The 23,474-nt window shown below is 34.6% G+C and overlaps 1 protein-coding gene across 1 annotated transcript in view; it reads left to right on the top strand.

Annotated features, from left to right (window-relative positions):
- Positions 1 to 23,474, top strand: part of sotv (exostosin glycosyltransferase sotv) — a 159,711-nt gene that overhangs the window by 20,398 nt on the left and 115,839 nt on the right. Inside the window, exons 3-4 of the mRNA XM_090405934.1 lie at positions 7,621 to 7,818; positions 19,269 to 19,475. Of these exons, the coding sequence (XP_090262060.1) occupies positions 7,621 to 7,818; positions 19,269 to 19,475 (405 nt within the window). The remainder of the gene's footprint in view (positions 1 to 7,620; positions 7,819 to 19,268; positions 19,476 to 23,474) is intronic.

Genomic DNA, 23,474 nt, shown 5'->3' with positions numbered 1-23,474 from the left:
CAGGCAGGACAGCCAACATCAGAATCTCCAAACACAAGAAACTACATCTGGTACCATTGCTATGGCCACTCAGCATATGAAGATCATTGGAAGAAAGCCACCTTACTCTGCAGAAACAAATGAATGTATGAAAGACTTTAGTGAGTCTGCCTGTATCTTACAAAAACAGTCCTAAACTCAATAACTTTGATTTGTAATACTGCTTCAAATCTGGGAATTCTTATTCTCAGACTATCAGCTCCAGCCCAGTTACCTAGGATGTACCTGCTTCACATTAGTTTTTCTTACTCGTGTAGTGCCTGTATTCTTACTTGTGTATTTTTTCTGATGCCAGTTTGACTGATGAAATGTAGGAAATAATTATCTTATGTCATCTACATTGTAGTCTTATTTCCCATATTACTGTTATGATTTGATGGTCTGAAATTTTGTTTTCAACAGTGCTGTGCTTACACATTTACAAAGTGAAATTTGAGACTTGTAATGTGGAACACGGGAATTCTAAAAGGATTTAGAATTCAATTATATTTGGTTTTACAGATGACCTTAGTGTATGAAATATACAAACAGTCTTATCTCTCTGTATCCATTATTGCAGAGATATCTCAGTGATCTTTCAGTTTCAGTGCTATAACTTTGTATTACAACAAGAATGAATTGTATTCTTGTATCATTTCATCCTTGGACGGGTTTCATATTTTTTTGGAAGCTGTTGATGTGAGTGTCTGTGTCAGGAAAGGTTAAAAGTAAATGTCAGTCAAAAAAAAAAAAACCTGATCTTATATGGTGATCAAAATGTTATCCAAAGGTAAAGGAAGGTGAACTAAATTATTTTTCTGCAAGAAAGAAAGAAGACAGGACTGTTTTGTTAACATTGAAAATCACTAGGTTATCTTTATCCTATTGCAGATTGGTTTGGAGATCAATGTTTACTGCACTTGTAATTGAACAGCAGAAATTTTCAAACTAGAATACTTGCTGGGCATTTGCATTTCTTTCTAAGACTGGAACATTTTGCGCAAAAACATTCACAGGAAATGTTGCACAGCTGTATAGTAGACAAGTTAATATGTCATCAGATTTATAGGATGCATCTTTATTTCAAAAGCATGAGGGTGATCTGAAAAGTACTCGGCCTCAACCATAGATGGCAACACTATTGGCAAGATTTTTTTTTATCTAAGTTGCATAAGCATCCATGTGGAATTGCAAGTCATTCTATCAAGAAGTTTGTTTTATACAGCTGTTTGAAGCAAAGTTGTTGTCTGTATCCTTTGAAATGGATAAAATTGAGTATCGTGCAGTTATAAAATTCTTTTTAAAAGAAGGTTTAACGGCAAAAGAAATTCATTCAAAGTTCATGAAAGTTTATGGGCACTCTTCTTCTTCGTTTTTGACAATTAAGAAATGGGCTGCCAAGTTTAAACGTGGCCTTACCAACCTTGAAGATGATCCACGTGAAGGATGTCCAAAAAGTGTAACAACACCAGAAATCACTGATCAAGTGCATGATATGGTATTAATGACCGGCGAATCAAAGTGTGTGAAATTGCTGAGCTATAGGCATTTCAAAAAAACGTGTAGAATATATTTTGCATGAAGAATTGCAAATGAAAAAGCTTTGCGCAAGATGGATGCCACGCTTGCTCACAGCAGATCAAAAACGCACTCACATGAAAATCTCTGAACAGTGCTTGGAGCGTTTTAACAAGGATAAAACTGATTTTCTGTATCGATTTATTACTATGGATGAGACTTGGATTCACCATTACACACCAGAATCCAAACAGCAGCCAAAACAGTGGACAGAAGCCGGTTTTCAGCGGCAAAGAAGACAAAGTCTGTTCCGTCAGCAGGAAAGGTCATTGCGTCGGTGTTTTGGGATGCATTTTGTTTATTAATTATCTTGAAAAGGGTAAAACAATAATTGGGGAATATTATTCCAATCTTTTAACCATACTAAATGAAAAAATTCATGAGAAAAGACGTTTAACCATACTAGATGAAAAAATTCATGAGAAAAGACCTGGTTGGCAGAAGAAAAAATCATCTTTCATCAGGACAATGCACCTGTCCACAAAGGTGTTTTGGCAATGGGAAAATTAAGGGACCTACACTATGAATTGTTGGAACATCCATCCTATTATCCAGATTTGGCTCCCTCTGACTTCTTTCTCTTCCCAAAACTAAAACTCTTCCTTAATGGTCAGCATTTTTCTTTGAATGAAGAGGTGATTGCAGCTGTAGAGGGGTATTTGCAGATCTTACTAAGAATCACTACAGGGATGGGATAATGGCACTTGAGCATTGCTGGAATAAATGTATTAGTCTTAAGGGAGATTATGTTGAAAAATAAAAACATTTTTGAAATTATAAATTCGTGTTTTTTTTCATTGTTAGGCCAAGAACTTTTCAGACCACCCTGTTAAAATAGATGTTAAATGTACTTGCTTGTGGTCTTGAACCCCCACATGCACACTTAGGTTCTCTGATTTCATATGCCAGCAGTGGTTTGAATTAATAATTTATTTATTATTATTATTTTCTTTTTGCATGTTTCCTTTTATTAAACCAGATCTATCCAACTTATATTTCCCTAATTGGTGAAACAAGTGGTCATCTTATAATTCAAGTTTGAAATCTGAACCTTTTGAATTTGCCAATGGAAAACATCTAGCGATGATAAAAGAGAAGGAAATTTTTTTGCAAGGATGAGAATGAAGAAGTTTCTCTTCAGAGAAACTGTGCTCTGAAGATGGTGATGAGACAGGTTTGCATCTTGTCCATTTTCATCATGAGTAGATTTCTTGAATAGCAACTGGTGATGTTGTCATACAGTAGTCTCAAAACAAAGGTGAATTTTGGTGGACAACCTTTTGTTTTTATTTGTTTAGATCAATAATTCATGATGTAAGTTGATTTCTGTTGGTGTTGACATGCTGTGAAGATCACATTGATCACATATTCCATAGGGTGGCCTAAAACTAACCTTTGATTTTGGAAGGTTCCCTCCCCCCTCCTTTAGTAAGAGGAAGCAGTAAGCAGAGATCTTTCCAGCAATAAGTAATAGAAAGAAATCCCTCAATAATTCACTGTTCTTCAATAATTGGCATCTCTCTCTCTCTCTCTCTTGCTGTCACTGTTTTTGAAAATGGGTTGCAATAACATCATTAAACTCAGAGCCTATCTTTTATGTTCCACATTTGAACAAAGAGACTGCATAGCTAGTGCTTGATTCTACACTTCTCTAAAAATATCAGCAGGAATGCCATCACAAGCAGCAGCTTGATTAGACTTCATATGCTAGATAGCATATTCAACTGGCCAAGAGAGGTGAACTGAGATCATCCCTAATGATTCTTGACAAATATTGTTGAGAAATTCATTATTAATAGTTTTGTTCTGTGCAATGCTCATTTGATAGAGGCAGTGTACTGGTAAAGTATTGATCCATCCTTTGCTCTTATGGGATTCAAGTAATGAGTAAAAGGTTCATAGAATGCTTCGATAGCTTTAAAGACCATGGACGTCATCAAAAAAAAAGTATCAAAAAATTGTTTCCTTAGATTTATGAAGTTAACTTTTTCATAAGTTGCATTTTTTAAATTTTTTAATTCTGCTTTTATTTCTTGATGTGCTCCTCGCATTCGAAAAGCAGTTGCATATGTTGCAGGTGTGGAAGAAGCTGAATTTCCTTGTTATTTTCATCAGCTAGTAGTGAATTATTTCATTGCAGGAAACAAGAATAGGTAGATGTAATTGTCACTCATTGCTCTCCTATACATCTTTAAATGCTTGCTGGGTAATTTGCTATATAAACACATCAGAACTGTAAGCATTTTTCTGCATCTATCAGTACAATACATCAAATTTGTGTCTGTGCAGTGTTATATTCTTTGTGGTTAGAGAAAGTATAACAGACATTCTTGCATTCATCAGCGCTAATTCTTGAGCATGGTTAATGATGTAATCAGTCAATTGGCAGTGACCTAAGCAGGTGAATTTCCACAGTATCTCAAATGTGTTCTTTTGATGAAAAACTGTGCTAGTGATCACAAGATCATGTTCGGTACTCTTTTTCAGTAGAAGATTCCATTTAATTTCTAAACACCTTCCTGTTTAGTAATTTCCTGCCTGAGTGTCATACCATTTAGGCATGGAGGTCACCAAGAAGAAATACTTTGTCTTGTCATAAGATGTTACACAAGATAATGTCCAATTTGGCTTAATCTTTTGAGTTATCATCAGCATCTAGGATTAGGGAATAGGTACTGATAACTGTAGCTTGCTGATTTTATGTTCAACTTCAGGCATAAGGTAATGAGATGTTTATGGATACCAGCTGGTACTTGAGATAGCCAGTAGAAGATAACTTTTAATATTGCAACCAACTCCACAAATCTCTTTTTCTTATTATGCTCTCCCTTTCAAAAAGAAGTATCTCCTCCATGCTCTTAGTTGTAGTTCTCATCTCTAGTATGGTGAGCTTCTGTGAGGGTAGCTGCATTGATAAGTTTTTTTGTCACGAACAACAAAAACAGTGTTTTTTTCAAGTCTGTCACCAGTATGATTATCCATAAGCATTTGAATCTTCCAGGTTGTCAAGTAAATATTTTTCTTTTGGTCTCTGAATGTTTCTACCTATCAGTTCACTGGTAACAAAAACAATCTGTCTACTTTCCCCCACCTAAAACATCTGAGGTGAGCAGAGTGGATTTTGAAAAGGTGTTTCTCAGTCACAGGTGCCATTTCAGATATGCTTGATTGCCTTGATCCACAAGCCTGACAACTAAATCAAATGTGTATATAACTTTGTGACTAAGAACTTCTAGATTCATGGTCATGTTCCTGTCACCACCTACAGATTACTACTGAGATTGTGAAAATATTGTCGAGGGATGATGAGAATCCCTGTTTGTAAGATGCCTCTGAATGACTTCTAATGTGGGAACATTAATGCATTAGGATGTAAACGTGGGGGGGGGGTATCTCCTTTTATATACCTTATATTATCTTTACTATATTCCTTATATCTCTCTTTATCTCTGTAATATCTCTTTAAGCTATACTTCCTCCTGCACTTGCCTTCTTATTCCTTGAACACCAGATAATTTATTTGATATGCTGTGCCACTGATGCCCATTTTCTAGTAATAAGAAGTGGTAAGTGCATCCAGTAGTCTTCCCTTTATATTCAAATTACCCCTGATTAATTAATATTTTGTAGTCGTGATCTACTATCTATCCTTTCTTCTGGGTTCCCGCTAATAGGCTCTAATATTTTTCGGAACAGTGCATCGAAAAATTAAATATCAGGCGACACTCTATTAACAGTTAAACAACACATTTATTTACCATAAAACAATTTACACTATTATTTCATCAAAGAAAAAAAATTGCTTAGTTTAACTCTAAATAGCACAATTATGTTAAGATTCCCTTTCAATTAATGATAATCATGTCACATAAATATCCACTCCTTTTCAATATCAAGTTTCTATTCTAAGCAATTATACTATTAACAAACTGTTGCTCTTTAATTGTTATACACACAAGAATATCATTACACATAAAAGGTCAATCCTTCTGATACTAAGATAATACTCGAGGCAAAATGCACCATTAACTAACTGTTACACACATAATCTTCTATTACTTATTAAACATTTTAAATCCAACCATTAACATAGCTCAAATTCAGCAGTTTAATCTTAACAGTTTCCTAATAAAGTTCTCCTATAATTCACAAAATTGAAGAAAAAAATCAAACTCACTTTAGGGCTGCTACCCACTACGTATTCTCATTCCCTGGCTTCGGATTGGTGTCCTGATCTTTTCCTCCCGTATCAGGTTTTCTCCCCCTTTTTACTCCGGCGATAGATTTACTGACTGCTTCTGTTGGGATGCTGTCCTCCCTTTACTTGGGCGAAGATTTTTGGCTTGAGGAGTACTTGCGTGCGCGTTAAACTAACAGAACAATTCTTTCCCGCTCGAAAATTCCTCTATTCGGACGATAGCTCCCGGCGAAGGTTTGTCATCAGATCAAATGCTTTGCCTGGCAGATCAGCTCCCATCATCTTTCTTTCAGACCACTGATATGACTTCTCCTGAAGTCATGTCCTCGATGGCTTACATCTGACAGACAACCGCTTGGGTACTGGTGATGACCTACAGGTAACCGATGATGACCTATGGATAACTGATACTCGATCTTCCAACCAATGCCTTTTATTCGCCTTCTTTCAGATCCCTGCACGAAGACATGGGACCCCGAATATTTCGGTGCGATCCTTTGTTCTTTCCTTGACACTGACCCTTTCTTTGATCTTCTACACTCCTTTAATCCTATTTGTTTCGGGCAGCAGAAGTATGTCTGAAGTTGTCAGTCCGTCTGACACTGACCTTGAGTGTTTACAGGTGGAATTCACAAACAACTTTCACATATTCTTATAAGGAGCTAATATACAAAGTTTTCTGGTGGCAAGGTATTTGTGTAATACAATCTAGAATTTTCCTTTTTTAGGGCGGTAAGTACAGACAGTTCCTATGGGATTATTTACATTAACAAACTGTTTTAACTATATACAGATATACAGGTTATTTTTATAACATCCTTACTGGGCTTGACTTCTGTAAAAATTGATGTAAGGCTTTCTGGCATTATTAAGCTACATCAAATTTTTACAATAACACACACACACTTCAGAACTGATTTGGCAGAAGAAGTCTGTAGAAGAGGGGGTGGAAGTATCTTCACTGCATAATTCCAGTGGCATGAGATGCCTCTGGAATTGGGCAAAGTGAAGATCCTGTTCTTTCATCTACGGGGTTCTTCTGCCTGCTAAACAGTATTGTTTAGCTGTTTAAATATACTCTGTTTGGATATTCAATTCTGTAAAGGTCTCCTTGACCTTTGCAGCCTTGAATATCTCTATCAGTATACAAGATTTGACAGCATCACTCTTATAGTCATAGAAACATGCAGGCCTCTCCATCATGCCAATTGGAGAAGGCTCTTTAGCATATAGGTATTATATTACAAAGGTATAAAGGTAAAATCTTTGGGTAAAATTTATGATCCTAAGATCTTAAAAAAAATGGAGTTTGTCTATAATGAAGCAAGTTTTTGAGTATGATGACAGTCAAATATATTTTTAATGATTTATAATTTAAGTTGCTATGGAAATGTTTACCATTATTGTAGTTATGCTTTCTTATTACATGTAAACTACTTTTGTATTTACTTTTTATGCTTTTAATATTTTTCATAAATGTTTCATGATTAACACCATTAGATGCTAATTGAGAAAAGCTCGTCTTTGACTGTAGTGGATATTTTAGCAAACTTGCTTGTTATAACTGTACTAATTACTAAAAAAAAAAATAAAATAAAATAAAATAAAAATAAAAAAATCCCTACCAGAATCCTATAAACACAGTGCTAATCTAAAAGATTTGCTATAGCAAACTATCCACTATAACAGACTATATCTACAATTCCTGTGAGTTTGCTGTAGTATGAGTTAACTGTACTTATGAAAATAGTAAAATAATAGTCAGTTACCAGTTTTAATCGTTATGTTTTTATCCATATGGTATCTTTTCTGTAATATGTGTTTAGATATGAAGATGAGAAAGGAGTACCTATATCTACATCACTTTCTCAAGAATTTGTGGATATATTGGAAGCTATTTTAGAGAGTCCATACTATACTAATGATCCACTGAAAGCCTGCATATTTGTTCCTTCTGTTGATCTTTTAAATCAAAATAACATACACTTGAAAAAAATGTCCCAAGTTTTAACTTCATTACCATTGTAAGTATTTAATATTACACTTCTTTATCATTACTCTATAATGCAATATTTCTTTCTCTTATATGAAACTTGTTTAAAATAATAATTATTTGTATAGGTTATGTTGTAATAAGTTAAGTGTTTTGTGAGTTGTATATTATACAACTCACAAAACCAGGAATGTGTCTATATATATAATTTTGAATGACTGGTTCAAGAGCAACCCCAACATAAGTTCCACCAGTATTTTATACTAAATGTTACCATTACGAACAAAACTAGCGATGAACACATAACTTGGTGCTTATCTATGACATAAATCAGTTCTGTTTTGATCATTCGTAATGGTAACATTTAGTATAAAATACTGGTGGAACTTATGTTGGGGTTGCTCTTGAACCAGTCGTGTTCTGGACTTTAAAATTTAACAAAAGCAAGTTGGTTTGTTGTAACTGTATCCTAAAAGAGACCTTACTAGAAGGTTCAACCTGTAGATTGAGCCTTTGCCAAGGCTCAATATTGGGTGCAGCCTCTGAGAGTTCCCACCTCTCATCTTGACGGCATCTTACTAGCATTGTCCGAAAATAAGGCTGAACTCTTGGTATCATTCTTCTACAAATCTTGTGTAAGCAACCAAGGAAAATTATCTTCAATTTTATCATGAATGCCCTCACTCTATCTTCTGTAATCTTTTCCTGAAAGGAATTAATTCTTTCATATGCATACCAGTAAGTCTTCTCATGCAAATGTTATTCTTCCAGTTGTGTTCAAAATATTCACTGCAAAATAGGCATCCATTCTACATTGCATATTCAGACTTTTGTGATTGTCTAGTATCATCTTAACAGAATGCAAGAAAGCTTATATCTATCATGTCCTTAAAAAAGGGAAATAAAGTCAACCATCAAATTGTCATACCATTGCAATCATCTCACCTTCTCTAAAACAGTGGAGAGGGTCATGAACAGTTGACCTTTTCATGACCTTCTCTACTGTTTTAGAGAGAATCTTATCTGAAGACATACTCATTAATCAGCAATCGTCAGTATGGGTTCTGCCACTCTCTCATCTCCATAAATCTCACTTTTTTTAGACATGAGCCATACAAAGGTTTGGAGAAAAATGCGATTGCTTTGATATTTTCATGGTATAGGTGCTCCTACCATTTCAACTGGATTGCCAGTTTCTTCTCCATTGTTCACTACATGTAATGGTGAATGATTTCATTTTTTCAGATTTCCACACCAATGGCAGAATATACCAGGGCTCTGTATTTCATGAAAGCTTTTCCTTCTGTACATTAATGAACTCTCCCTAACTTCAAGTCCAATCCTTAGTTTTGCTGATGATATATTTGTCCTTCTTCATTTTCAAAACCAGAAGTGCTCAAATATGCTAAGCTTCAATATCCTCCATTCTGTTATGGAATCTTAACCAACATTTAAGATGTTGGTTAATGTCTTAATCTTTGCCATTCTCCACTGGAGTGAGAGACAATAGTGAACTTCTCTGCTTCTGAACTATCTTCCTATCTTATTTCTTATTGAAAGATCTCGCTTCACTTCTAGATACCTTGATAAAACTCAGAAATCTAAACACGATCAAATTACCCTTCTTAGAGTATATTTCACCTCCAGCTCTTCCAGGGATAAATAAAATTTGGCTGAAGCTGAACAAGACAGCTTCCAAAAAAAAAAAACTAGGTTTCCTTTTCTACCCAAGACATTACTTTCACTTAGGCTAACATACAGATCCAATATTTTCCCAATAGTATTTGGGATTTATTTATTTCTTTGATTTACTATTCTTACATTTGAGATGATGGACAAAACCTCTCTCCATTTAATCCCTCTCACTGATTCACTCTAGTCACTCTCTCATAGAAGTTTAATTTCTTCTCCATGTAAACAGTTGACATTGCTGTTTTTTTCTCTCCATGTTCTCATACACCATTTATACATTATCTTTTCTGGTATTTTCTTGGAGTACCATTCCAGTGAACTTGATCACCACTTTCCTTTAAACATGTAAAAATTTTTCATTCCATTTATCATTCAGTGTGGTATGATTTAGAATCCTTCTCAGGATTGAAAAGGAACATTGCATCATTAAATGGAGAAGCATTTTCAAAAATGAAACATGCCATTATTGCAACAATATGCAGAGAACAAGACAGCTATATCCTTTTACCTGCAAAGAACACCAGAGCATTTTTTGTAAAGTGACCTCATATTCAAGGAATAAGATTTTAAAAAACCACCACATGAAAAATATGGAAGTGTTGTATTTGTAAAACTAAGGTAAATATCACATCATCTGAGCTTACTAAATAAGAGATATGACAACATTTAAATCATCAGTTTAGAGGTAAGAAATCTTGTAATCTCATCTGTTTATGCACCTCCACTACAAAGTTTCAAGGATATTAATAGTCTTAAAATACCAACAGCAAATGCTGACATATTTATTTGGCGATTTTATCACCTGGGGATATCAACAAACCACTAAGGATGGTGAATAGGTGGAACAGCAGATCTTCCCTTTGATTTAATACATAACTGAAAACTGCCTCATAAATTATCTACATGTAAACACAAGGAAAAGTATTATTTATTAAATATACTGCCAAATATTTCGGTTTGAAACTAACAAACTATCATCATTGATTTGAACAAAATTTTTTACAAGGTAGAATGCAAACAATTGAATGATTCAAAATAGTAAGAGCTATGTGATGTTAAATCGCTAATACCTTTATGTTTCACTGAAGAAAAGGTTAATCATAAAAGTGATTATAAAATAATTATAATTTATATTATCATCAAAAAAATTTTTAATTTATAATATCATACTAAACAGATCATTAGATAGATGTAATATCCAGTGGTTTCTTAGGATCTTCTGTCTTTGTAAATATCCCTATTGGCCTTAATTTAAAAAAAAAAAGAAAAAAGAAAAAACAATTAATGTGTTATTTGGATCAAAAGACGGGAATCATAAAATGTTTAATTTGATGAGCTAGAATTAATTGTTCAACTCTCCATTAGTTACAGGAAGAACTCTCTGTTATCAAACAGTATATGAAATTAAATAGCTTCTCTGAAAGAATTGCACAATGTCTTCTTGACTCCTACAAACCCAGCCAAAATAACAAAGAATCGATACATCGAGTTTCAAACTGAAATATTTGGCGGTATTATACTACCTCTCCTTGTGTTTATGTGTAGATAATTTATGATACTATGACACAAGTTTCCCTCAAAACTTGAAAACTGCCTGTTTTCTTCAGTAACAGGTTGAGCCAGGGATCTAACTCTGATCTTATATTTTCTAGCAGTAACATTATTAATAATTGTGAGAGTATGGAACAGCCATATGAGGTACAGATTAGAGCTAGTACCTCGTGTGGCATAGACCTGCCATGGTTCAAATTAAGAGAGCGGCAGTTATACCTAACTTTATTCCTTTTCATAGATGTTTCACTTTTTGGAAAAGCAAAATTGGTTATCCACAGCAAGTTTAGAAGAAAAAAATGAACATCATTGTGCCAATCATCCAAAATTGCTCTGCTTTTATGAAAAGGCTATCAAGAAAATATCAAGACAATGTATTGCTAGGTGATGTATTTTATGCAGGACTGAATAAGAGTCAAAGTAAAGCATATAAAGAACATCAAAGGTTACATGAAAATATCTTAAGTGACACTACGCCAGGGGTGTTCAACCCGTCGATCGCAGAGCGATTTTTGGTCGATCTCTTGTGTATTCCTCCTTACTTACAAATTTAATTAAAACTGAAAACATAATGTTTTATTTATCATTATTTTGTATTATTTTTAATTCGCTTTAACTGTATTGCTATTGTTTATTTATTTTTCGTTAAAATTGTCAAATCAGTAATTTTATAAGTCCGGGTAAATGAATTAATTTGGATCAGTGGAAATCAAACAGCAAGCCGAGTGAATACGATTATAAACAGAGTGTAAAAACTTGATTGTAGCTTAAATATTAAATATTCCAAAGCACATTACATCGATTTTTTTACTTAGGTTAAGTCCCATGTGAATATTGTAAAAAAATAAAATTTGTTTGTCTCGGTATAGTTTGTATTAGATGTTTTTGTAAATAACTCTTTTGAAGCTAACTATATATACTGCTTTAATAAGAATATGTTAGAGTGTTAAAAACAAAGGCAATGTTTTTGTCACCGAAGCTGAACATGGCGGCATTAGAAAGATTGTTATTGAAACTTGTATGTATGAGAAAGGCTTGCAGGCTCTAAGTGTAAACATCTCCGGTCAGTCAGAAAGAGTTCAAACAACTTTCCGATGGCTGGAAACTTGCAATCAAAAGAAAGCGGAGGAGAACAAAAGGCGTGCCGAATTTGAAACTTAAGATGAAAGACTCATACCGATTCTTTGGGGATTGCCAAACTTCATGCGAGGTCTCAGAGGAGGCCTAATAAAAAGGGACTGAAGCAAGCAGAAGGGGTCCTGGTTCCAGAGTCGCCGTCAGAGAGGAGGCTGCCCGGTCCAGAGTCGCCGTCAGAGAGACTGCCCTGATCCACATTGCTTGAGAGAGGAGTTTCCCGCTTCCAGAAAGGAGCTTCTCGGTTTGAGACGTCGCTAGAGAGAGACTACTTCTAGGCCACAGACAAAGGTTTCAAATTGCCGAAAGGAAAAGTTCCAATTGCCGGAGAAAAGTTTCCAGGCCAGGTTAATGTCAGACATTTAGACTGGTGAATGTCTGACATTCACCAGTGTGTTGCATTTTCATTACAATTTGATGAATCAAACGACTTCACTGATATTGCTCGTTAATGGTATTTATTAGTGGTATTTCAAGATTATTCAAGTAAAGAAGAACTTTTGAAAATTGTACCATTATTGGGAAGGACTAGGGGAGAAGACGTTTTTTCGGCATTTGGTGAATTTGTAAAACAACACAAACTTCCGCTTTTTAAACTTGTGTCTATTAACTACTGATGGTGCTCCTGCAATGATAGGTAATAAATCAGGCTTCATTTCTTTATGTAAAAACAATGACAAATATCCAGATTTTTTAACGTACCACTGTATTATTCACCAACAAGTACTGTGTAGCAAAAGATTAAACACAAAAGATGTTTTGGATATTACATTTAAAATTGTAAATTCTGTTCAAGGAAAAGCCCTGCAACGGCGGTTATTTAAATTACAGGCAGATGATGATAGGGAACTTCTTTTGTGCAGTAATGTTCGCTGGCTCAGCAGAAGTCAATTTTTAGAAAGATTTCTTGTATTAATTAACGATATAAAAATTTTTCTTCATGAAAAAGGAGATATTTAACCACAATTGAGTGATAAAAGGTGGTTGTTACACTTATCATATTTAGTAGATTTCTGTACGAAATTAAGCAATTTAAATTTAGAGTTACAAGGTAGAGATAAAAATTTAATTAACATGTTGAGTTCAATAAAAACTTTCCAACAATACTTAATTTTATTCATGAAAAATATAAATGACCGCAAATTTAGACATCTCTCATATTTATTAAAATTTTTTGAACAAAATCAAGAAATGCTTCACTATGATTTAAAAGAATTTATTCATGAAATAGAATTAGTTGAGGAAGAAATAAATTCAAGATTTAAAGATTTTAATAAAACTGAAATGATTGTATCTTTTATCAATAATCCATTTCAAGAAAACTTGAACATCATAGAAATTTCAAATAAAATTAGTGGGCTGTTTGATATAAACCAAGCTGAAGTAGAACTTGAGATAAGAAACATTCAGAAGAGTTTAGATTTAAAATCAATAAACAATGAAGTCATTTGGAAGTATGCACATGAAAAATTCCCAGTATTAACATGTTCGCTGCCAACTACGAGTATACTCGTAGTTAGTAAACCAGCTACACAAGCCAGTGTCGTGACGTTCTATTTTCATGTTATGTTCTAAATCCGCCATCTTGGTTCAAGTCACTCTTATCAATATAACAACTAATTGCAAATTGATCACCGATCCAAAAGTAGAGAAATTTATAATTATACTGCGCCACCCTATTTTTAGATGAGTCTATATAAAACAGTAGGATCAATTCTTAATTAAGTTAGCAGTCTTCTCATTAGGCCGAATCATTTATTATTATTCTACTTGGGGCACCCGCAAGATTCGAATTTTTTATGAACGGTGCAATAAAAGGGAGTTCAGGCAAACACAATATTTAGATTAACAAAATAAAACATTTAATATACGATATATAGCAAATACATGAATTCTACTTTTAAATGAAACAATACAAATAACTTAACACATCTTGCTAAGTCACTCATTCCAATTCAATGTTCTAAACTTTAACATACAATTCACTGCTTCAAAATTATAAATTTTCTTAATTCAAGTTAATAAAACAAAACTTCTCATTTGATCAGTCTGCACACATCTATCAGTTGTACTTAATGTTTAAATTCACAGCAGGCACTAATCAAGGTAGACATTATTCCAAGCAATCTTATTTCGGACCTTGAACTTCGAAGATACGCTATAGTTAATGTTAGAATAAACAAACATGTAGGACTACTCTTACCAGATACAATCTTCAATACATCAATTTATTGCGAGCACACTTATGAATTAACTTATTTGAGCTAGTGGAACACATTAAATAAAATTCTCCAACGCTTTAACTGAACTACTGTTAATCGTGCTTCACTACTCTAAAAAAACAGCAATAAGGTACTGATATCCTTCCTTGTTTACTTTCCTGCAACTAGTTAAATTCATTATAATTCTTCTCAGGGCAACATAGAATTAAGACATAATCCTAAATTAACTGGAACTAATCAGAATTTCCCATTGAATGTCCAGTTCTTTATTTATCCGATTACGACATCAATTTTCCTCTATAACAACAGCTGATTTCACTTGCAGCTGAGTATAAGATTCACTACGTTTCTTGCTTACTTCTAAACACTATGCTCTTGAATTTCTGCCCTAAAGAATTTACAATTTTCTTTCACTTCCTTGCTTATATCCTACTTTCCTTCAGGCTCCGCAAAACTCTTCCTTTTCTTTCTATAAAATTCTTATTGCCTCCCTTTCTCCTTTCTGGTTCCAAGGTCACGCACTCTTCGACTCGTGCTTGTTTATTTCATGCGTCTCCATAACAACATGAACGCAAACATTTCGCTAATGTAATACAACGCTCTACTACTACATAAGTGATTACATAACGTTAAATTTTCACAAATAAGAATAAACAGAATATTTGAGCTACTTAATCAGCTCTTTCATTACGTATACAATTATTTATAATACACTTTTCGTTACTTTACATATATATTTTAGTTATCATAAATTTCTACACATATTATTATTTAATAAATTAATAGTAGGTTAAGTTTAGAACAAATATTTAAATAGTAATTCTTAATTAAGGAACAATAAATAATTTTTATACAAATTATGATTAATATATAATAAGCAATGTTAAATGTGAATAAAAAAAAATAAATTACACAACATAGTTTCATTTACAATTTAACACCAGCTATGAGTGTACTCGTATGACGCTTACTGCCGGCAACGAGATTATTGTACTGACCTTGAAGAGGTGAAAATGCTTGGCTTGTGGAGCTAGCATCAAAACTGTGTATTCTCATAGATGGTATATGCTCTGCACAAGCCAACTACGAGTATACTCATATGACGCTTACTGCCAGCAATGAGATTACCGTATACTGACCTTGAAGAAATGAAATTGCTCGGCTTACGAGAACAGACCATGCCGAAGTAGCGTGGCAGCGCACGTGTTAACTGATATTGCGCGAAAAATTCTGTTGTGTTTCGGATCAACATACTTGTCAGAATCCGCTTTTTCAAATATGACCCTCATAAAAAATCAATTAAGAAACTAAATTACAAATGATCATTTGGATGATTATCTGCGATTGGCCACTTCTTCATATCGACTTGACTATGAAAATATTGTGAGGTCTAAACAATGCCAAATTTCACATTAACTTTTTTTTTTTTTTAATCAACCAGCATTTCCTGTAACTTGTGAGTTTGTAATCAATCTGTTGTTTTTTCTAACTGTGGTTTTCCAAAATAGAGAAATAAATATTTTATTCCAATATACTTGTTGTTTTTTTTTGTTATATTAAAATATTTGTTTTATTAAAATAATTAAATAAATTTTTAAATACACAAAGTTTTTAGTTGTGTATTTTTTTTTAGTTGTTTATTTATGCATAATCAGATATCAGGTTGTGGGAACGTGATCTATATAAGAGAGTAGATCGGCAAATAACTTTTTATAGAAAAGTAGCTCGCATAGTAAAAAAAGGTTGAACACCACTGCACTATACCATAAGGGCTGGTGACAATGTTGTCATTACAGTGGCAGAGGCCATACATAAAAAGTGGAGGGGAAAAAACTCTTAATAATAATAATATTCTTACCAATCTTCCCATGGCTTTTGTTTAGCTGCTTTTATATAGCTTAACTTTCCTCTGTATTCTCTTAGGACATATACTAGCTTACTTGTTATAATTTTCAATGTTTCTTCTTTTCCAGGCTTGCCTCTTTAACATCTTGTATCCACCACTAAGGTTTAATTTTTCTCTTCTGGCAAACTACAATAATTCTAGCTTAATCTGTGTTTTCTTCAGAGTTTGCCATTTGAGTTCCAATGCTTAGCTCTTATTTTACAATTCTGAGTTTATCTTGAAAGCGGTTCAACTTTAATTCCTTTTAATATTCTCATACATATTTTACTTTTCTATCATCATCATCAAATTCCTGGCATGTACCTTCAAGGGGTGTACAGGATATGATACTACTAAAAAATTGTCATTATTAATTTCCTATGTACAAATTTCCTCCAAATCGATCTGTTACCTGTCAAGACTCCAACATTATCAGATCTTATATTTCTATCTTCTAAGACATTTTTTACCATATCAATCCACCTATATCTTGTCTTCCTCTGGGTCTTTTTCCTGCCAACCTGGCAGAGAGCACTTGTTTTGCTAATCTTTTCTCTTCCATTCTGTTTAAGTGATCATACCACCTGAGGTTAGCTCTGCTAACATGTTCCTGGATGCTAACAATGTCAAGTTCTTTCCTAATATCCTCGTTTTTAATATGATATTGCCATTGATGCCATTTGTTCATGTCCCTAATTTTTCTCAGTACTCTCTTAATTGTGGTCTCTAGTCTTTGTCCAAATGTTTTACTTCTAACCCAGCTCTCAGACCCATAAGTTAAAACTAGTTTGAACACTGTCTTGTATACAGTTAATTTAGTGTTCCGACTAATTTCTCTCTTATTCCATATGAATTTATTCAATTGACTTCCCACCATACCAGCTTTGCTGATTCTGTTGTCTATTTCTATATTTAATTTACCATCTTCACTAAAAATCGTGCCTAAATAGCTGAAATGTTTCACTTGTTCCACAGGTTCTCCATTCACAATGCAGAGGAGATGATGTACATCCTTGTCTGATTTAACATTAAATCATCTTCCTGTACTTCCTTCAATTCTAGCTTTTGACTTAAAACTCAAAGACTAAGTATTGCTTGATATAATGATCCATTGACACCATACAACTGTAGTGTTTTGAATAGCTTCTCTCTTGGCACCTTGTCATATGCCTTTTCCAGATCTACAAAACTTAAATTCAGATCTTTGTTATATTCCCATGATTTCTCAACTATTTGTTGTAAAGTGAAAATCTTGATTTTCACTTCACGGTCAAACACTGAATCCAACTTGTTCTTCATCAAGCTTCTCCTCCACAATCCTTCTCAACTGGTTCTCAAGTATACGTGCATAAATCTTACCCGGAACACTTAGTACAGAAATACTTCTATTAATTCTCACATTCAGTTTTATTTCCTGTTTTAAATATGGGTACTGTGAAAACTCTACTCCAATTCTCTGGAATTCGTCCCTCTGTCCAGGCCTTCTGAACTATGCAGTGCAGCCACTGTATGACTTTTATACCTCCATATTTGAGCATTTCTGGTTGAATATCATCTACTCCAGCTGCCTTTCCACATTTCAGGCTTTTTCTACTTTCAAGTATCGATATGTATTCCTGATTGCATGCCTGGTCAGTGTTTTTTATCACTGTGCTGTCGTTATTTTCATTTAGTGATTTTTCGAAGTAATTACTCCAAACATCAAGGATATCTTTTTTTCCAGTTTTCATGTCACCTTTATCATCTCTCTAATTCCTTTTATGGCACTCTTTCCTCTATTTCTGAACTTCTTCAACAACCTCCAGAATATCTTGCTGCCTTCTTGATATTTATTTTCAGTGTTCTTACCAAAGGCTTCCCATGACTTTTGTTTAGCTAGTTTTACACAGTGTTTAGCTTTCTTACATTTGTTTCTGTATTCTCTAAGAGCACGAGCTGACTTATTTGCCAGGAACGTTTGATATGCTTTCTTCTTTTCCTTCACTGTCTGTTTAACTTCCAATGTCCACCATGGAGTTCTGATTTTTCTATTCTTGCACACAACCTCACCACTTGCCTCTGGCTGAATCAGTCAATGTTTTCTTTAGGGCTTGCTACTGAATCGCCAAGATTTGGTTCCTCTTCTCAAACTCTTTCATTTTTGATCCAATTATGTTTGTGCATTTTAGTCTACAGTTCACATCTGAGAGCTGCTCAACTTTTATTCACTTTAAAACTTTCTTACATGTCATTCTTTTCAATATGAAATTCAATTTTATCCTGCTCAAGATTAAATGGTGATCACTTCTAATTTCAAATCCTCTGTACACTCAAGTGTTCTGTACCAGGGAGAAAACATCACTGTCAACAATAATATAATCAATGAGACTTTTCTTATTCCTTGTCTCTCTCTCCATATGAATTTGTGCACATTTTTATGTTGGAACATTGTGTTAGTAATAACCAGTGCATGTGCTGAGCAGAAATCCAACAGGTATTTGCCATTATTATTTACTTTTCTATATGATAGTTATTATCCTACTTCAAGCCAAGCTCTGATTACTTTAGATTAGTATTCTGTTGTATTCTGAACACTGAAGATTTCACTATCAATGATAATAAATAGTCAATAACACTTTTTTTTTTTTTTCTTCTTTTATCTCTTCTCCATGTGAATTTGTGCTGATCTTTATATTGAAATATGGTTGAAACTTATGCTGATCTATGTTTTATTTCCATGAATTTTGTTTGTTTTAGATTAAATATCTCATAATTTCAGAATGTTGACTATTAAGCCAACTGAAACGAAACGTAAAAATTTGAAATTTGCTCATAATGAGAAATAAACCAGATCTAACTATGGCCTTTGCACTTACAGTTGTTAACATATGAAATGTTTTGCATATAAAAGTAAAATCAAAATAATTTACATCTAACCTCTTATGTTGTTGCTGTAGCCAAAGTAACTTGCAAAATCTTAATGCGTATATTTCTTTCTCTTTTTTTTGTGCATGTTAGCTGGAATGAAGGCTCAAATCATCTTTTTTTTAATATGTTACCTGGAAGTGTTCCTGATTATAATCATGTTTTAGAAGTTGAAACTGGTAAGGCCATTGTTGCTGGTGGAGGATTTTCAATCTGGACATATCGCAGAAGTTTTGATATTAGCATTCCTGTCTTTAATTCATTAATGCATTCTGCAAAGTTCAGTGGGTGCAGAAACAGGTGAGATACACACTGTAATTTAAATTTTGTATTCTTGTTTAGGATATTTAGCATATTTTAAGCTTAAAATTATTATTCTTGGAATGATTTTTTTTTTCTTCCTGTTATTTTTTCATAATGATGCATTAAATTTTATAATATAATAGGGACTTGTTTTGTTGACATGGAATGCATATTGTCTATCGTAACCTGTCATACTTCATGCAGGTTTGGAAGTAATACTGATTTCTGTTACTCTTATTTGGATATATGATCGTTGCTGTGGCTTTTAAATATATGGATATGATAGGTGTTCACTTACTATAGTTTACTGGGACCAAAAAATGGCAAGAAAGTTTTAGCATATTTTATCAGAACTGGCTGGTGGACAAGTTTTCTGTTTTCTCCAGAAAAATTATCTAAGTGTTGTTTCATGAAACAGGCTCTTATAAATCAATACAGACCTGGTTGCCAAAGTAGTATACCTGTTCTGAAACCAACAGGTTCTGAGATTGAATCTACCATGAGCATGGAGGTTTGTGATTGTTTTCAGATGGGAGATGAATTTCGGTTCTCAGTATGAAACCATCACCCTGTTAATTGGAGGCCTGAGGTACTTCTTGACTTAGAATACACTATTGTCTATTGCAACCTAACTCTGTTAGGTTATTAAAAGTATTACTCCATAGATCCATGTTGGGTTGTCTATGTAACATACACACATGCAAAGTGGGGGGGGGGGGGTCTAGGATATTCTGATAAACACCTAAACAAAAATAATATTAAAGCAACTGATATAACCACAAGAAAGAACATACTAGTAGCAGAGTTATGAAGGTAAATTATGTTCTTATATCCTTGTATGTTCTTTCATGGTTATATCAGTTGCTTTATTATTATTTTATTATTATTATTACTGGTATCTCCATGGAGTCAGTAGACTCATCGCGGGAGACCCAAACTAGCAAAACAATATCTGTCATATCTCTTCTTGAATTCATTTACAGATGAAGAGCTCACAACTAAGTCAGGCAATGAATTCCACTCATTTACCACCCTCCAGGCAAAAAACCTTGTTCTGACACCTTTGTTAACCACACTCTTCTTTAATTTCCAGAGATGACCTCTTGTTCTTCCATCACTATCACACAGCTGAAACATTTCCCCTGCATCAATCCTATAAAAACCTTTTAGTAATTTGAATGTTTCTATCATATCCCCTCTTCTTCGCCTGTCAACCAATCTCTGCAATCCACAAGCTCTCAATCTATCAATGTAGGGAGCATTTTTTATATCACTCACCAACTTGGTCACTCTTCTCTGAACCCTCTCCACAGCCTCCTCATCTCCAAGGAATCCAGGTGACCAGACCTGAGCACAGTAATCCAAATGTGGAAGTATCAATGCTTTATAAAGGGGAATAATAACCTCTTTATCTCTGGATGTCAGTGTGTTCCTCAACAACCAAGTAATCCTATGTGCAATCTTGGACACCTTAGCAATGTGTCCTCTGAACTTCATCTCCCTATCTACCAATACCCTTAAGTCCCTAGCCTCATCAATCTCTTGGAGTACCTTTCCATCGATGTAGTACACAGCTGGTAATCTTTTAATCCCAAAATGCATGACTTTACACTTTTCCACATTGAACTGACATCCATTTTCTTTTGCCCATTTTACCAGCTTATTTAAATCCTCCTGCAAACTTTCAACATCAGCTTGATTTTTTATTGCACTACACAACTTTGCATCATCAGCAAACAACTGAATATCTCCCTTTAAGCCATTTCCTATATCATTTATATACAAATTAAACAACATTGGCCCAAGCACAGAGCCCTGAGGCACACCACTGGTCACCTGCCTCATTCTGGACTCGGCTCCTCCATACACCACCTTATGGTATCTCTCCCTGAGCCATTCTCCTATCCATATCACCAATTTAATATCCATTCCCATCTGCTCCAATTTGTGTAACAGTGTTCTATGGGGTATCCTGTCAAAAGCCTTAGCAAAATCCAGAAGTACCACTGTGTAGCCAGTTCCTTTGTCCAACTCAGATGTTATTCTATTATGAATAGTTAATAGATTGCTAAGGCAGGATCTACCTTTAACAAAACCATGTTGGCCTCTATAGAGTATCATATCCTGATCCACCCATTCTTGAATTTTGTCTTTAACCAATTTTTCCAAAACTTTTACCACTACTCCTGAGATGGTGATTGGTCTGTAATTCAATACCGCAGTTTTAGAGCCACCCTTATGCAACGGAACCACTTTGCCTAACTTCCACTCCCTAGGGACCATACCAAAGTTCAAACTTAAATTAAATATCCAGGTAAGAGGGGTTGACAATTCATTTGCACATTCACGCAACACCCGAGCTGATATTCCATCTAAGCCTACCGCAGTGTTTGCATTTAAGTTTTGCAATATATTTAATACCTCTGATTCTTTAGCTTCAATTCTCACATTAGGTATTGCTATAGGTATAGAGATATCCTCACTTGGGTGATAGACTTTTGAGAAGTGATCACTCAGTAACTCGACTATTACATCTGATTTTGTCACTTCAATACCATCAGCACCCACTAAGATTATCCTTCCGAAGTCATTCTTCCTCTTACTTGCCACATAGCGGAAGAACTCTTTGGGATTACCCTTGATCTCTTTGGCTAAGGTCTTCTCATAATCTGATGTAGCTTTTCTTACTATGCTGGTAACCTTCCTAGCTTGGGCCTTGTACTGCTCATGGGTGTCCTGATCGCCCTTCTCCTTGTAAATTCTCCATAACATTTTCTTTTTTTGCAGTTCAAGCTTGATACTACTGCTCATCCATCTAATGCCTGCCTTGTTTGACCTCCTGACTATGGGGACACAATCTGATATTGCTTTCCTCAGATACCCGCTGATTTTACCCCAAGCACTGCTAACATCTTTCCCTTGCAATATGTTCTGCCATGGGATGGCTGCAAGCTCACTCCGAAGCTTGTTATAATTGCCTAACCTGTAGTTCCGTACATACCCCTTCTTAATAGAAAAATCCACAGAATTTGCAACCTCCCAAGTCAATACCACATGATCGCTTTCACCAATTGGAGGTAACGAGAACACCTTACGTATGCATATAACCTCTGAACCAATAACCAGGTCCAACACTCTCACACCACGTGTCCCTTCAGTTACGTGCTGTTTCAAGTAATTATCTCGTAGAAGATGTATGAACTCCATTTCCTTTTTGCTACGTGATATTTCCTCCTTCCAATTGATATCACCATAATTAAAATCCCCCATAATAATCACTAAGCCTTCACTCATTGCACTAAGTTGCTGATGCATGAATTCAATATCTCCCCCCGTACTCCCTGGCCTATAGCAGCATCCAACTGTATATTTGATTGCGTTGGTCACTATTTCGCACCAGACTGCCTCAAATGAACTCTCATTCACATGTCTATCATCATGATATACTACTTTCTTTGGCTGCAACACATCAGCTATCATCAACAGTACTCCTCCTCCTGTTCTATCTTCTCTATCCTCCCTGAAAATACTGTACCCATCACATTCAATTCCAGTGACCACATCTTCTGCTGACAGCCAAGTTTCACTAATGCCTACAACTTTTGGTGAGATTTCACTGACTAATGCCAAAAATTCTTCTCTCTTATTTCGAATGCTTCTAGCATTGGTATACAAAAATTGCAGATTCCCTCTAGATCTTGTACCGGCTTTAGAACTGATATATAAGTCACCAACTACCGTAGTCCTATGCCGATTTTTATCCCTTCTCTTCTGCAATTTATTCTGCCTATAAGGATCAATAAATACACAATCAGTGCTAAAGTTTCTCTCTCTTACACTCAACCTTTTCAATATTAATTTCCCTGCCCAATAACTTCAACCTGTTCAGAAAACAATAACTTCTTCAATCGTTTATGTCCTTCCATGTTAAGATGCAGTCCATCTCTAGCATACAACTGCCTTTTTCCTTCAAACACACTCCAAACATCAACAAAC

The sequence above is a fragment of the Typopeltis vanoorti genome, chromosome 16 (genome assembly GCF_054136105.1).
Source record: "Typopeltis vanoorti isolate ZY-2024b chromosome 16, IOZ_Tvanoo_1.0, whole genome shotgun sequence".
NCBI lineage: Eukaryota > Metazoa > Arthropoda > Arachnida > Uropygi > Thelyphonidae > Typopeltis > Typopeltis vanoorti.
The sequence above is the reverse complement of the archived record's forward strand: the minus strand, read 5'-3'. Positions and strand labels throughout refer to the sequence as shown.